Consider the following 13,771-nt stretch of genomic DNA (forward strand, 5'->3'; position numbering starts at 1 on the left):
TTGATAATAAATCGGCTGCAGCTGTTTCGGTATAATTTATAATTCTATTGTTAATTACTAACTACCATTTAACAATATGTAATTATGTATTTTTTTGCCGTATAAATATTTTCTTTCTATCTTTCATCCCACTTTTTTAGCGTTCATGTTCAATCATCCGCCAAGTATCCGTACTTCGCCAGACAATGCATTTCGATGCAGCCTAGAACCCTAGGTTAATCTACAGACGTCACAAAACTACCAATTTATCAGAACTTGCCATCGGTCGTTGTGGTCGTCTTGGAGCAGCGGGACATTTTCCATGTCCTGGAAGTCGCTTTCGTTAAACACGAAAGTTTTACGCATGCGCATCTTGGATTTTTTTGCAACTTGTCAAATAACACTTTGGAATGGCGCGAAGAATACTCTGAAAAATGTATTCTTGGCGGGATTGCGGAAACAAGATGGCGTAGGATTAAAACGGGCGGAATCTATTCCGAAAATATAAATGTTTGTTTTTAGATTTCTTTTATCGTTTTTTTACTAAACTATTCTATTTTTAAACACGCGTCGTGTCTTGGAACGGATTGTAATTTTATTTCAATTGCTTATTTTACTGATATGTTTCATTATACCGATAATTTGTTACGTTATCGATTGTCACGTATAGTTTCTGCATTCACTATAATTAATATTAAGATTACGATCAATAAACTGCGCTTTGTACACGGTATAGTATCGTCAGTATCGTACTAAGTATACTATTATTTACACATTGATTTGTTTAACATTCATCCAAGCCAGAATAGAGTTTGAATAAGGAAATTAAATATAATTATATTAAATTGTTGAATATGTCATTAAATATTTTTTAATCTGTAAGTAAATTAATATCGTATTTTTTAATTACATTTTGACACTTATATTTTTTTCCTTTTGCCCATTTATGGGACAGGTTAAGATCGGAAGACCATGCAGCCTTCAGCTTATCATTTTTTTACTTTTATTTCAAAGAATAAGCACACTTTCTTTATGCACATATTATAACTATAAAATTAGATATATTAAACACTGTGTCGAAGTAACTAGCGGAACTGCAATTATTTAGTTACAATTTACCTAACCTTGGTCGCTTAACTTTCAAGTTAGTTGTGAAAGAATTAAAGCAATCTTTGTATACGTAACTTACAGAGAAAAAAAAGCGTAAATATAATATATAATTTAATTACGTATAGGAGCAGCCATTTGTAAGACTTGTGAAAGTAAACTACAGAAAAAAAAACCGAATGCAGAAAATAAACGCCACTTTTTAGATTTTTTTTTTACTTTTTTTGCGGTTTATAAAGAAACTATTACACGAATTGAGGTTTTCATTTCACTGTCCTATTGTCTAGACTTTCAGTTAGAAAGTAAGGTATATTTTATCGCGCTAGTATTCATTGGGACTGAGCAGGGAGTAACCACAAGTAACTCGCTCCGCACCATGCGATAATCTTTTTTACGTTAAAATATAATTCGCGAACAGCACTTAAAAATCCTATTTTTTACTTTTACTTGAAAATACGTTTATTAACTTATTTATACAAGTTTTAAAGTATATTTTAACACGTTTTTTTATTTAACCGTCCAGTCAAAGTGACTGTTAGATTTAAACTGACATGTATTGGTAAACTTCGCTGTGATAACGCAACGTCGCGGATGGACGGTCAACTGATGGAATGGTTTATAATAAAAATAAGAAGTTGCCAAGAGCGTGTCGGGATCCCGAGGAACTACGGGATAATCAAAACTGGAAGTAAAAGCGTCTTTAAATCAATTTTAGCTGATTTTAATGTCACGGGAATGTCTTAAAAGCCGTTGTAAGTTAGGGTTTAGAAAAAAGAATAATATGGGCGCGCACGCGCCAGTCTCGGGTTCGTTTGTTTGCGTATGCCATTCTACCAAGAATGATGTTATTATTTCTCCACGATCATTCATCATTTTTACAGTCATTAAGATACAGTGAAGTGAAATGTTTTTGCTTCTCTGAATAAATAAACTTTATGATTTATCATCCTCGTGTTTTGTTCGGGATTTAAAAACCAATAAAAAAAAAAATAAAAAAAAAGAAAGAAAAGAAGAAAAAAAATTAAAAAAATATTATTATGGAAGAAATTTATGTAACGTCTTAACCTAAATAAAGATTCTATCTATCTATCTATTGAAAGTGTTACGTCACTCAATTGTTACGACTACAGATCCATATAGACGGGGTAGAGGGAGGGTTGCGGGGTGGGGAGCGGGTGTTTTTTTTCCGATGGATAACCTGGATGATAATCTCCCGGCCTCCGTGGTCCAGTGGTTGAGCGTTGGGCTCGCGATCCGGAGGTCCCGGATTCGAATCCCGGTGGGGATATATCACAAAAATCACTTTCAAAATCAAAAAGTAAGATGTCCGTGCTTCGGAAGACACGTTAAGCCGTTGGTCCCGGTTACTACTTACTGATATTTTTAATATTTTTTAGGGAAAATAGGGTAGTGGTTTCCCTATTACTTTCCGCCCCGCAGTACTCTGTCTGACGCGAGTGGGATGGCGCCCAGAGTAGTCTATTACAAAGCCGTACTAGAACTCCTGTTCTCCGCCTCTGAATAGTACTGCCATAGTAGTACTGAGAATTTTGTGATATGTATCCACCGGTATTCGAACCCTGTACCTCCGGATGGTGAGGCCACGTAGGACTCCTGTCCTCGTGAATAGTACTAACAGTTACTGCTGTCCACTGTCAGGTTCCAGGTTGCAGTCCCTGTGACTTGCCCCTTCCGTCCTGCATTGCTGTACTGAAGGCTCCCATCTCCGCGAATATAATTATGCCGGGAGACCTTCTTCTTTTCTATCGTGTGGGTTGTGGGGTGAATTACCAACCTCATCAACCCTGGTGTCAGGGTTATTATTGAGCAGCCAGATACCCCTGACATGGCTCATGTAACGACTACTTACTTAGATCAGTAAGTAGTAAGCGGGAGTTTTGAACTTAACGTGCTTTCCGAAGGATTTGTTATATTTATAATTTATACAAGCTGGCCCTCACAGTTGGACACTCCTGACTTGCTTATCGCTATATTATAATGCACATTAAGTTCTATTTACTCGAGTCATGTGACAATTCAAGCACTATCCCTCGTTAATTATAATTATTGATCATAAACATAACCCTACGTCATTATTAATTGCATGCATACAATATGTTGCACTGGCAAATAGCCTATATCTCCATCTCAAAACGACCTAAAAAATTTGACTGTTTTTATTTCTTCAACTAAGTAGTACAAATTCAAATTCAAAAATATCTTTATTCAGTAGGTACACTTTGAATCGTCAATTTTTACATAACGAACGTCTCATCCGCCTAAAACTACTGCAGCTTCTCACAACCTGTATAGCCGGGGAAAAGAAGCTGCAAGAAAAACCCCGACACAGGGCCATAGACGTTCTTTAAAAAAAAATACACCCCGGTCACATCATACAAACAACCTCGATTTACATAGACATTATACATTGACGTTATCGTACACGGGCGTCTGTGTGTGTGACGTCGGACGCTCATACGATGGACGACTAAATACGAAAGTAAGACCTTAGGGGTGAGGTAAACCTAGCTCAGCCGCTGGTGGCGAGCGGAGAGCTGCCGTTCTGATACTTCTTATTCTATGAATTCTCACGCCTATTCCCCACGTAGTAAGCAGAGCCTTTGGAATTCCATTTGCACGATCCTGACATACTTCTCTTGCTTCCTCCACATTCACCAATCGCACACACACGCACGGTTCAGACTAGATCTTACTAAACGTTTTCTAAGGAAATCTGCTTCGGAAGGCACGTTAAGCCGATGGTCCCAGTTACTACTTACTGATGTAAGTAAGTAGTCGTTACATGAGCCATGTCAGGGGCCTTTGGCGGCTCAATAGCCCTGACACCAGGGTTGATGAGGTTCGTAATTCACGTCACAACGCACACGATAGAAGAGAAGGGGAAATCTCCAATTTGGTCAATGTACACCCTTCTAGGTCTTCCTCTGCCAGCCCTAGCACCCACCTTCGCTTTATATACTGCTTTCGTAATCTTATTATCCTTCATCCGCTTCACGTGTCAATACCAACTTAAGGGAATGTTTTGTTAATAACAAACATAACATAAACAGCCTATATACGTCCCACTGCAGGGCACAGGCCTCCCCTCAATCAACCGGAGGGGGTATGGAGCATACTCCACCACGCTGCTCCAATGCGGGTTGGTGGAGGTGTTTTTACGGCTAATAGACGGGACCAACAGCTTAACGTGCCCTTCGAAGCACGGAATCATCTTACTTTTTCGGACAATCAGGTGATTCAAGCCTGAAAAGTCCTTACCAAACAAAGGACAGTCTCACAAAGTGATTTCGACAATGTCCCCATCGGAAATCGAACCCGGACCTACAGATCGTGAGCCTTACGCTCTAACCACTAGACCATGGAGGCATTACATCACGCTTACCTAGCAAATACCTATTCACTCTAGCCTTGAAGACTCCCAGATTATAACGAGCTGGAAAAACAGACGACGACAGACAGTTCCAATTCCAGGGCTTGATTCATGCGCTGGACTGGAATGCTACTGGAATAATGTGAACCTCCTAACGAAACAGTCAAACCAAACAAAAAAAAGAAAGGAAAACCTGAAACAGTAGGACTAGGGCCGTGCTGGGAGGTTTTCTGGCCACGTCTTTCCCTCAGCGTTACAGATTCCGATGTGGTAGTAGTTTTACAGCTAGTTACATAATATGTAATTTAATTTTTGACGTTCAAAAAGCGCTAACTTTGTAAGCCAATTTTAAAAAATAAATATTTATGATTTTTTTTTAATTTTTGACCAGTAGTTTCGGGTTAGATTCCCAGTTGGATCAATTTGGGATTTTTTTTTATTACCTTGGCTCTCGATCTTTCTCCACCAACCCGCAGTGGAGCAACGTGGTGGAGTATACTCCATACCTATTCAATTAACGAGGGGAGGCCTGTGCCAAGGGTTATGTTATGCTATAAAGCTATCCAGTTAACAAATACATCTATGGTTGGGTTTAGTAACCAGGGTGGTGGAGTACTTGCGCTCCATCGTCTTTGATTGAGAAAGACACCATATTTCTAGAATTAATTCAAACATCTTTTACGCCTAGCGTTACACGAATAGCAAAAGTTACCCATGTAATACAGTGTTTGCTCATATAACTACCACAGGCGTTTCGGACAACGGGACTTTTTACTGCCACATTTTGCAGAGAAGTACATTATAACTCAAAGGTTATAATGAAGACCGTGGTGTAAAGAAGACTGATTTCATTATCCAGTTGTGCAGTCAATTCAAGATTGTCTGGAAGGTATTTTCCTTCTTTAGTCTTAAGTTTTTTGTAACATAATTCTTTGTATATTTTGAAAGCATAAAATATTACTTTTGTGTCGTTGAGGAGTATTTAGCGCCGCTTCTCCTCAGCCATAAACTAGTGTTGCCGCTCGATAGTGCCCTATCGATAGTTTTCGATCGAACTATCGATAGTTTACCAAAAAACGATAGTATCGATAATTAATCGATAGTATCGATACTATCGATAGTATCGATAGCTCTTTTTTGGCGATACTATTGATAAGCAACGATAGTATCGATACTATCGATAGTATCGATACTATCGATAGTATTGATTGCTTGCGCAATATCGAAGAGCGATACTATCGATAGTATCGATAGCTCTTTTTTGGCGATACTATTGATAAGCAACGATAGTATCGATACTATCGATAGTCATTGATTGCTTGCGCAATATCCAAGAGCGATACTATCGATAGTATTGATAGTTTTTTGTTTTTCAACTATCGATACTATCGATAGTATCGATACTATCGATAGTTTTTCATCTTTTAACTATCGATACTATCGATAGTATCGATACTATCGTTGCTTATCAATAGTATCGCCAAAAAAGAGCTATCGATACTATCGATAGTATCGATAGGCCTATCGGTTGGGTAGATGATTTTGGCTGTTTACTATCGATAGTAAAACTATCGATTTTTCGGCAACACTACCATAAACCATTCCTAAGTGGTGGTAGGGTAAATCCGTTGCAGTCGGCGTGGGTTGAAAATCAGTGTTGCCCTCTGGGTAAATTTTCACTGAACCCTGGCCTTTTTTGGTGAACTGCGGCACCCATATACCTTTATGTTTTCCAACTATATATTAATGTGTGTATATTTTAATGTTGTAAATGTATATGTGTGTCGTAGATTTTACCTGTATAAACTTTTTTATTATTATTTTTTTTCCATTCAATTTAAGTGTGAGTGAAACAAACAATAAAAAAAATATGTTCCTCAAGTTATTAAATAACTTGTAATGTGTACCTACATTAATTTTAAAGATGTGTTGCTGTTACAGTTTCTTGTCATTTCTTCTCAGCCATTGTACCTTGCGAAATGACGTAGATTCAAAAATGTTAAATTGACCATCAACAAGTTTATCCATGATAATTACGTCGAATAAATCATTCTGTTTTCTGCTTATGTTATATTTTGGAATTTAAATAACCACTTACCAGCCATTGTTGAGTTTTTCCTTCTCCCAATCTTTCTTCTCGTCACTGCCTTCTCTCATCTTGGAGTCACTAGCATGCTAACTTGCAAACTTATAAGTAAACTAACATTCTATCACAATACTCCACTTATTATAACCATCTTATATTTTACAGCTATTATGTGGCGTCTTTGGAAAAGAAACAAAAAAATCACAAATTGGAAATTAAGAATTTACGAAACATTTACCTTTGGACTTTACAACAGGTATTTAAGTACAATAATTCAGGATAAGAAAATAAAGAGTGAAGTTTTAAAAAAATAAAATTAAAAAGTAAAAGAGATGATGGAAAATTCATCACTTTTTATATTTCACGATAAATTAAATCACTCGTACGAAATTATCACCGGATTTCAGCTAAAGGGTGTAGGGACCCAAGTCTAGTTCTTATTTGTTACCTAGATGGCGTACCTATAGCGGGTTCTGTGTAGTCTTTTTCTCATTTATCATTATTTCTGAGGCTTCATTTCATTTATGCCACAAGAGGTAAAATTATAATGTATTTTTTGTAAATTATTGATTAAATATGCATTCCCATAAAAAAGTTTTTACTAATTCTCTAGTGTTTTATGTTACAAATAAACATAAATAATCCTTTACAAAACTTTTTTATATGTAGTTTCTAATAATAAGTAATAAAAATAACATTTAAATACGAAGTTGTCTACAGCTTTAGACCCAGAGTAAACCTGAAGAAAATAGGAAGGGTTTATAATATTTTTTATTATTTGTAGGTTCTCTAGACCTTCAATTAGTGGCAAAAAGGTGTAGAGCTCATTTAGCTTAGTTTAGAATAGAATAACTTTATTTCCAAAACAGTGAAGGTTACCTCTTAAGACCGAGATTTCCAGACACAATAGTTTAAACAATGGGGTTTGGATTTATAAAGAATATTCGGTCTTAAGACTTTAATATGACAAAAAAATATATATCGATCACCGATTGGTGTGGCTACATTTACGCCATCTATTGTCGCCGAAAATAATATACCAAGGGTCCCAACACCCTTAAACCACCTACTCTGCAGACCTTATAGCACGTATTATGTTTCTTTATAAGTGCGATCTAAAACACTACTAAGTCTGCAAATGAACTCAAAGGATTAAAGTACCGGGGCGATGTAATCGCTTTGTCAATATTGTCTAGAGTAAGATAATCATAATAACTTCTTCAAAGTTCTTTGTCTCATAATAAAGGATGTGCTGTACTGAAATTGTTAAACGAGAAAAAGTAAAAAGTTTTTTCCCGTTTCATGATTTATGAACCGGTTTGTAACTCGAACCTTACTCCACACTTGTAAAAAATGTTACAAACCGGTGTTTATTCTTATTCTTTTTCTTGTGCAATTATAGTTAAGTTTTTTTTTATTGCAAAGAAATTCATAAGTTTTTATATATATATATATATATATATATATATATATATATATATATATATATATATATATATATATATATATATATATATATATATATATATATATAATACCCTTTCCGCCAGTTCAACAGGACAAAAACCTATGTTTGTTAAAATATTTAGTTCTCATGGTAAGTGACTATGTATAGTTTTTTTTTATGAGAATAAAGCTCAGTTGAGGAGTTGAATTTAAGGAAGACCTCGAACACATACATAAACTTGCGTCTATTTATACAAAGCAGAGACAATAGAATTCCGAATAAAATTTACTTCGATCCTGACCCACTCTTTTGCTTCCTCCACATTCATCAATCGTTTCATAAACGCACGCCGATTTAGAGTAGATCGTACTGAACCTTTTCTAAAGACATCTCCAATTTCCTCGAACTCAGTTCAAAATCGGTATTTTTAAACGTCGTCTGAACCTTATCTCGAGTTAACTCCAGTGTCGTTGAGTGGATACATGACGCCATTTTCGTATTATATTATTGGCAGTATATGCTCGACTCCAGTGAGTAAAAACCTCAAGTCGGGGGCATAAGATGCTCAGTTGAGATCGAGTCGAGTGGATGACGTTTTGAGTTAATGAATGTCTTAAAATATGGGTGGTAGAGTCGGAAGAGGAAGTCCTAGACGAACATGTATTTATATTGTGATGAAATTTAGGATGGCAAACGATTTAATTGTAATATAAGGCTAGGTTTAAACCGGCGAGTATGTCCCTACTAAGATTTGGATGAGAGAGAAACAATCGAAAGTGGTGTGCCAGGATCTTAGTAAGCAGTAGTTTTCATCATCATCATCTCTCCAGCATTATCCCGTTTTTCACAGGGTCCGCTTACCTAACCTGAAGATTTGACAGGTCTGGTTTTTTCAGAAGCGACTGCCTGTCTGACCTTCCAACCCGCGAAGGGAAAACCAGCCCAATACAGGTTAGGTCATATACCTCCGAAAATGAATTTCTCGGGAATGTGGGTTTTACTCACGATGTTTTCGTTCACCGCTGAGCACGTGATAATCATTTATGATCCAAACATGAATTCGAAAATAAATTCCAGGTCTTATATGTATCATAAAAATATTATAGCCTGTAGTGGAATAATAATATATTGTAGCTAAAAAAGTCATTAAGTCATTTAAGTACTATATTTTTATCTCAAGTGTAATCTTAAGATAATCACAGCAAATCACATGAGATTACGATCACAGATTTATTTTTTATGACTATTTTTTTTTGCAAACAACGGAGATGTTGCTGTAGTTTTAGGCAGATGAGACGTTCGACATAAGACTACTACTTACTAGAAACTTACTAAAAACTATTTAGTACAAACAGGGTGTAAGTGACATCGTAACGAAAACTTTAAGGGACGATTCAGACCATGATTCTGAGTTAATATCAAGTGGAATTTTACGTCGCAGAATTATCCCCCTCAGTATTCATTACGATGTTACTTATTCCCCGTACAAGTACGTATGGGTGTTAGTGACCGTAACGAATACTGAGGGGGATGATTTCGACCATGATTTTGAGTTGATAACAAGTGGAATTTTTTCTCGGAACATTAATAAAAATTTTAATGTTTTTTTTTTTAATTATTTTTAGATCTATACTGACGGCCTTTGTGGTCCAGTGGTGGAGCATTGTGCTCACGATCCGGAGGTCCCGGATTCGAATCCCGGTGGGGACAAATCAGAAAAATCACTTTGTGATCCGTAGTTTGGTTAGGACATTACAGGCTGATCACCTGATTGTCCAAAAGTAAGATGATCCGTGCTTAGGAAGGCACGTTAAGCCGTTGGTCCCAGTTATTACTTACTAATGTAAGTACGTAATCGTTAGTCATGTCAGGGGCCTATGGCGGCTCAGTAATAACTCTGACACCAGGGTTGATGGGGTTGGTAATCTACCTCACAACCCACACGATAGAAGAAGTTCTATACTTTTGCGACGGAAAATTCCGCTTGATATCAACTCAGAATCATGGTTTGAATCATACATAAAAGTTTTTGTTACACAACAACCTGTGTAAAAATTGACGATTCAAAGTGTAGGTAACTATTTTACCAACGGAATAAATACAGTTTTTAGTTTGTATGGCTCATTCATTTACCCCGGAAGAGACATGGTAACTTCACCTAACTATAAATACATATAAGTGCCTTATCAATGTAATATTTCGCATTACTGCAGCGTATGGATGAGTTCATCGACCTTAGATATAGACTTCCTTCTACACAATAGAGCATTGTAATAAAATCATGTTCATATGTGAAGAAATAATTGATGTTGCAACATGAGTTATAAACATTTGTATTATCTTTGTTTATTGTGTTCTAAGAAGTATTTTAATACTAATCCAAACACATTTAGATATCAAAATACATATTTAAATGTATGTAGACTACTATTCATCACTACATAGTAAAACAAAGTCGCTTTTTCTGTCCCTATGTACGCTTAAATCTTTAAAACTACGCAACGGATTTTGATGCGGTTTTTTTTAATAGATAGAGTGATTCAAGAGGAAGGTTTATATGTATAATAACATCCATTAAATAGTGGAGAAATACTGTTATTTTTGAGGTTTTTAATGTGATGTCATAAATAATTTCATTTTTTCCTCAGCATTGCACCAGAGCGAAGCCGGGGCGGGTCGCTAGTGTACATAAACACAACATCACACTTGTTTCCCCGAAGGGGTAGGCAGAGGTGTAATGTATACACACCAACACCTGGCCAGCTACGTTTAAGTCTCACGTACCAGGAGGGGACCCTATTGCCCTTAACCGGGCACAAATCCTGGAAACTACGTGATATCAAGTATCTGTTAACAAACTCGAATTAGACCCCAAGCCGGGATTCGAACCCGTGATATTAAGATGTAAGCCACGCCTTGTCCGAACAGAGCTACCACAGTTTTTTTACATACTACTCAAGTCACTACAAAAGAAAAACAGACACTAGATTGACCACCAGTCCAAAACAAGCAAAAACAACATAAAAATGTAGACAAAAAAACATTTAATAATAAATAGGCGCGAAAATCTTACACGCGGCGAAATAGTGATGTTACGAATACTACGAGTGCTTATATCGATTACCGCGCGTCGACTGTCTTTTTAGCGTGACGTTATTGTAAATTTGCCTTAGTTGGTATTCACTATTGTCGACTGTCTCTCAAGTGTCTATTGTTACAGAACTCGACTTACAGCGTCGCTTATCGATATAAAGCAATTGAGATAAGATTTCAGCATTATCCATGATTGCATCTGCAATTAATTGAGCGGTTGGTATTGTTCATAAATAGGCTTTAGATATGGATAGCGAGATTGTTTTAATTATATTTTTTAAATTAAAATACTTGAATAATGTTATACGAAGGTCCATAATGGCTAAGGAGACAAGGAAAGGAATGATCAATTGCTAAGTGAATAGTTTTTTTTTTTATATATTTTATGTTGTGAATAGATAATTCTTTGTTCAGTAAAATTGAATTTTCCTTTTTAGAAAAATTTCGCGTTATCAATTATCCGCAAAAAAGTTATAAGTATTATGGCGATGTAAAGTTTAATATATTACCAACTCAATAAAGATATTTTTGAATTTGAATTTTTAATTGAATTTCTAAGTATTAAAAACATATATTTTTAATTTTAATGTACTATTGTGTTTGGGAGGAATTTTCCTGTGGTGAAATGTATTACTCGTCTTCAAAGTGGTATCTACTGGTAATGGTAGGTACTTTAGACTCACGATGTGTAACAATGTTTGCTCACGTGTCAAATACATGTAGATTACCACGAGATGCTAAATGCAGATGGACATAATGACAAGGACAAGTGGCAGATCATGTATCGATATGGTATTATTATCATACATGCGTCAATAGGCAATGGTGATGACACTAGACAGACGTAATCATAGACAATCAAAGATTTTATTGTAAAGTTTCAATAAGCTGTTGGTAATTTTTGTTTCATATAAATGCTAAATATTAGATGTAGTCGCGGTAATCCAGTTGGTAAAACACTTAGGCCTAAATCTGTGACTGTCGAATTTGTTTTCGAAGTCATGATTGGATCATAAATGATTATCACGTGCTCAGCGGTGAAGGCAAACATCGTGAGGAAACCCACATTCCCGAGAAATGTATTTTCGGAGCTATGTGACCTAACCTGTATTGGGCTGGTTTTCCCTTCGCGGGTTTGAAGGTCAGACAAGCAGTCGCTTCTGTAAAAAACCGGACCTGTCAAATCTTCAGGTTAGGTAAGCGGATCCTGTGAGAAACGGGATAATGCTAGGTGGAGTTAATTGCTAAATATTACTAAAATAATACTCTACTTTTTAGCTAAGAAACGAAGGAGTTAGTGTTTTTAGAACTATCACAAATATTTATTGTATTTGTTGGGAGTGATTTACAAAGTTAGTTAGTAGATACGTGACGCACAAGAAGTGATTTTAAACTGACATCATAAAGTTGCGTCTATTATGAGTAGCATAGAAATTCTCAACCAAAAACATTCGTACCTTTTGTTTACAGCTTGCGTCATGTCATTTTAAACTAATTATTTTAAAAATTTACTAGACGCGGTACAGTATTGTTTTCAAAAGCAATTAATATGAATGACGAATTGTTTTTCTTGTTAACTCTGAAAGCTGTCATAAAGTTTCTATAGTTATTTTACAATTATGGTTTGTATTGTAATTTCAGACTCAACTCAACTTATTAAACTTATTTAATTATCTATTGGTAACAGTAACTTAGAAAACAATATTTATCTTTGTAAAGAGATCATGGCGTGATGGAAGTTGGAAGGTCGTTACAATTAGATTATGACTTTGTGATAGTTTCGTGTAAGAAGACTGTCTGAAGAATGAGACGAATGATTGCCAGAAGTACTGGGGCAAGGTTATCGTAAACCTTGACTTGAAAAAAACTTATCGCTTGCATTTTTGTTAATTAATCAAACTATTGTAATCACTACCGTGTAATATTAGTAATTAGTATCGTAAATTAAAGTTCATCTATAGTTAATATAAAATAAACAATAAATTTTCCGTTATATACATAGTCAGTTAACCAGGAGAAGATCACGTGATATCTAACGTGACAACATAATTGTAAGCAAGAAGCTGGTAATCTCTGGTAATTCGGTATTGTGGTTAAATCTACCTTATTCAAGCAAAAACACATCGCGAAAGCTAGCGGATATAAGGAAAAAAATGAATATCCTCACATAAGAATCACGTGAGCGCATGGTAAAACATGATAAGGTCATGTATAAGTAGTTGTATTCATGAGCATGATAAAGTTAGCTGATATTTTCGATTACTTACAATCTGTCTGGCAGATTATATCGAAAATATTTAAGATTTGAAAGATTGCAGTCTTCAATAGCCGCTGGTTCGTCAATTAGTACAAGTTCTCGAAAAATTAATTTTGTAAGCACTGCTTACTGCAATGTCAGCGTCTATTGCAGACTCCAGTCTTTGAAATCTTCAATATTTTCAATATCATGTACCAGACATGTAAAATAAAATGAATTAAAGTTTGGTATTTTATAGATAAGAATAGAATTATGTCATTTTTTGACAATTTGATGTTAATGCTTTTAGTTGTTGCCGTTTTTGTTAATGTGGCTACTTATATCGATCATTTTGAGAATAGCCATGGTCATGGGTGTCTGATGTGTTTATTCGTGAAACTGACATTATTATACTACTAGTGGTAAACTTCG

At 35.6% G+C, this 13,771-nt stretch overlaps 1 protein-coding gene across 5 annotated transcripts in view; it reads right to left on the reverse strand.

The window, feature by feature from the left end:
* Positions 1-13,771, reverse strand: part of LOC126376212 (solute carrier family 26 member 6) — a 57,609-nt gene that overhangs the window by 23,173 nt on the left and 20,665 nt on the right. For 3 of the 5 annotated variants that reach the window (XM_050023470.1, XM_050023468.1, XM_050023469.1), the window contains exon 2: positions 6,576-6,742. The exons of 1 other annotated variant lie outside the window; for it this stretch is intronic. In XM_050023470.1, coding sequence (XP_049879427.1) covers positions 6,576-6,634 — 59 coding nt within the window. In that variant the 5' untranslated portion in view covers positions 6,635-6,742. Of the gene's footprint in view, positions 1-259; positions 477-6,575; positions 6,743-13,771 lie in introns of those variants that run through there. One more of the 5 variants, XM_050023466.1, reaches the window with a different exon arrangement.

Source organism: Pectinophora gossypiella, chromosome 20 (assembly GCF_024362695.1).
Source record: "Pectinophora gossypiella chromosome 20, ilPecGoss1.1, whole genome shotgun sequence".
NCBI lineage: Eukaryota > Metazoa > Arthropoda > Insecta > Lepidoptera > Gelechiidae > Pectinophora > Pectinophora gossypiella.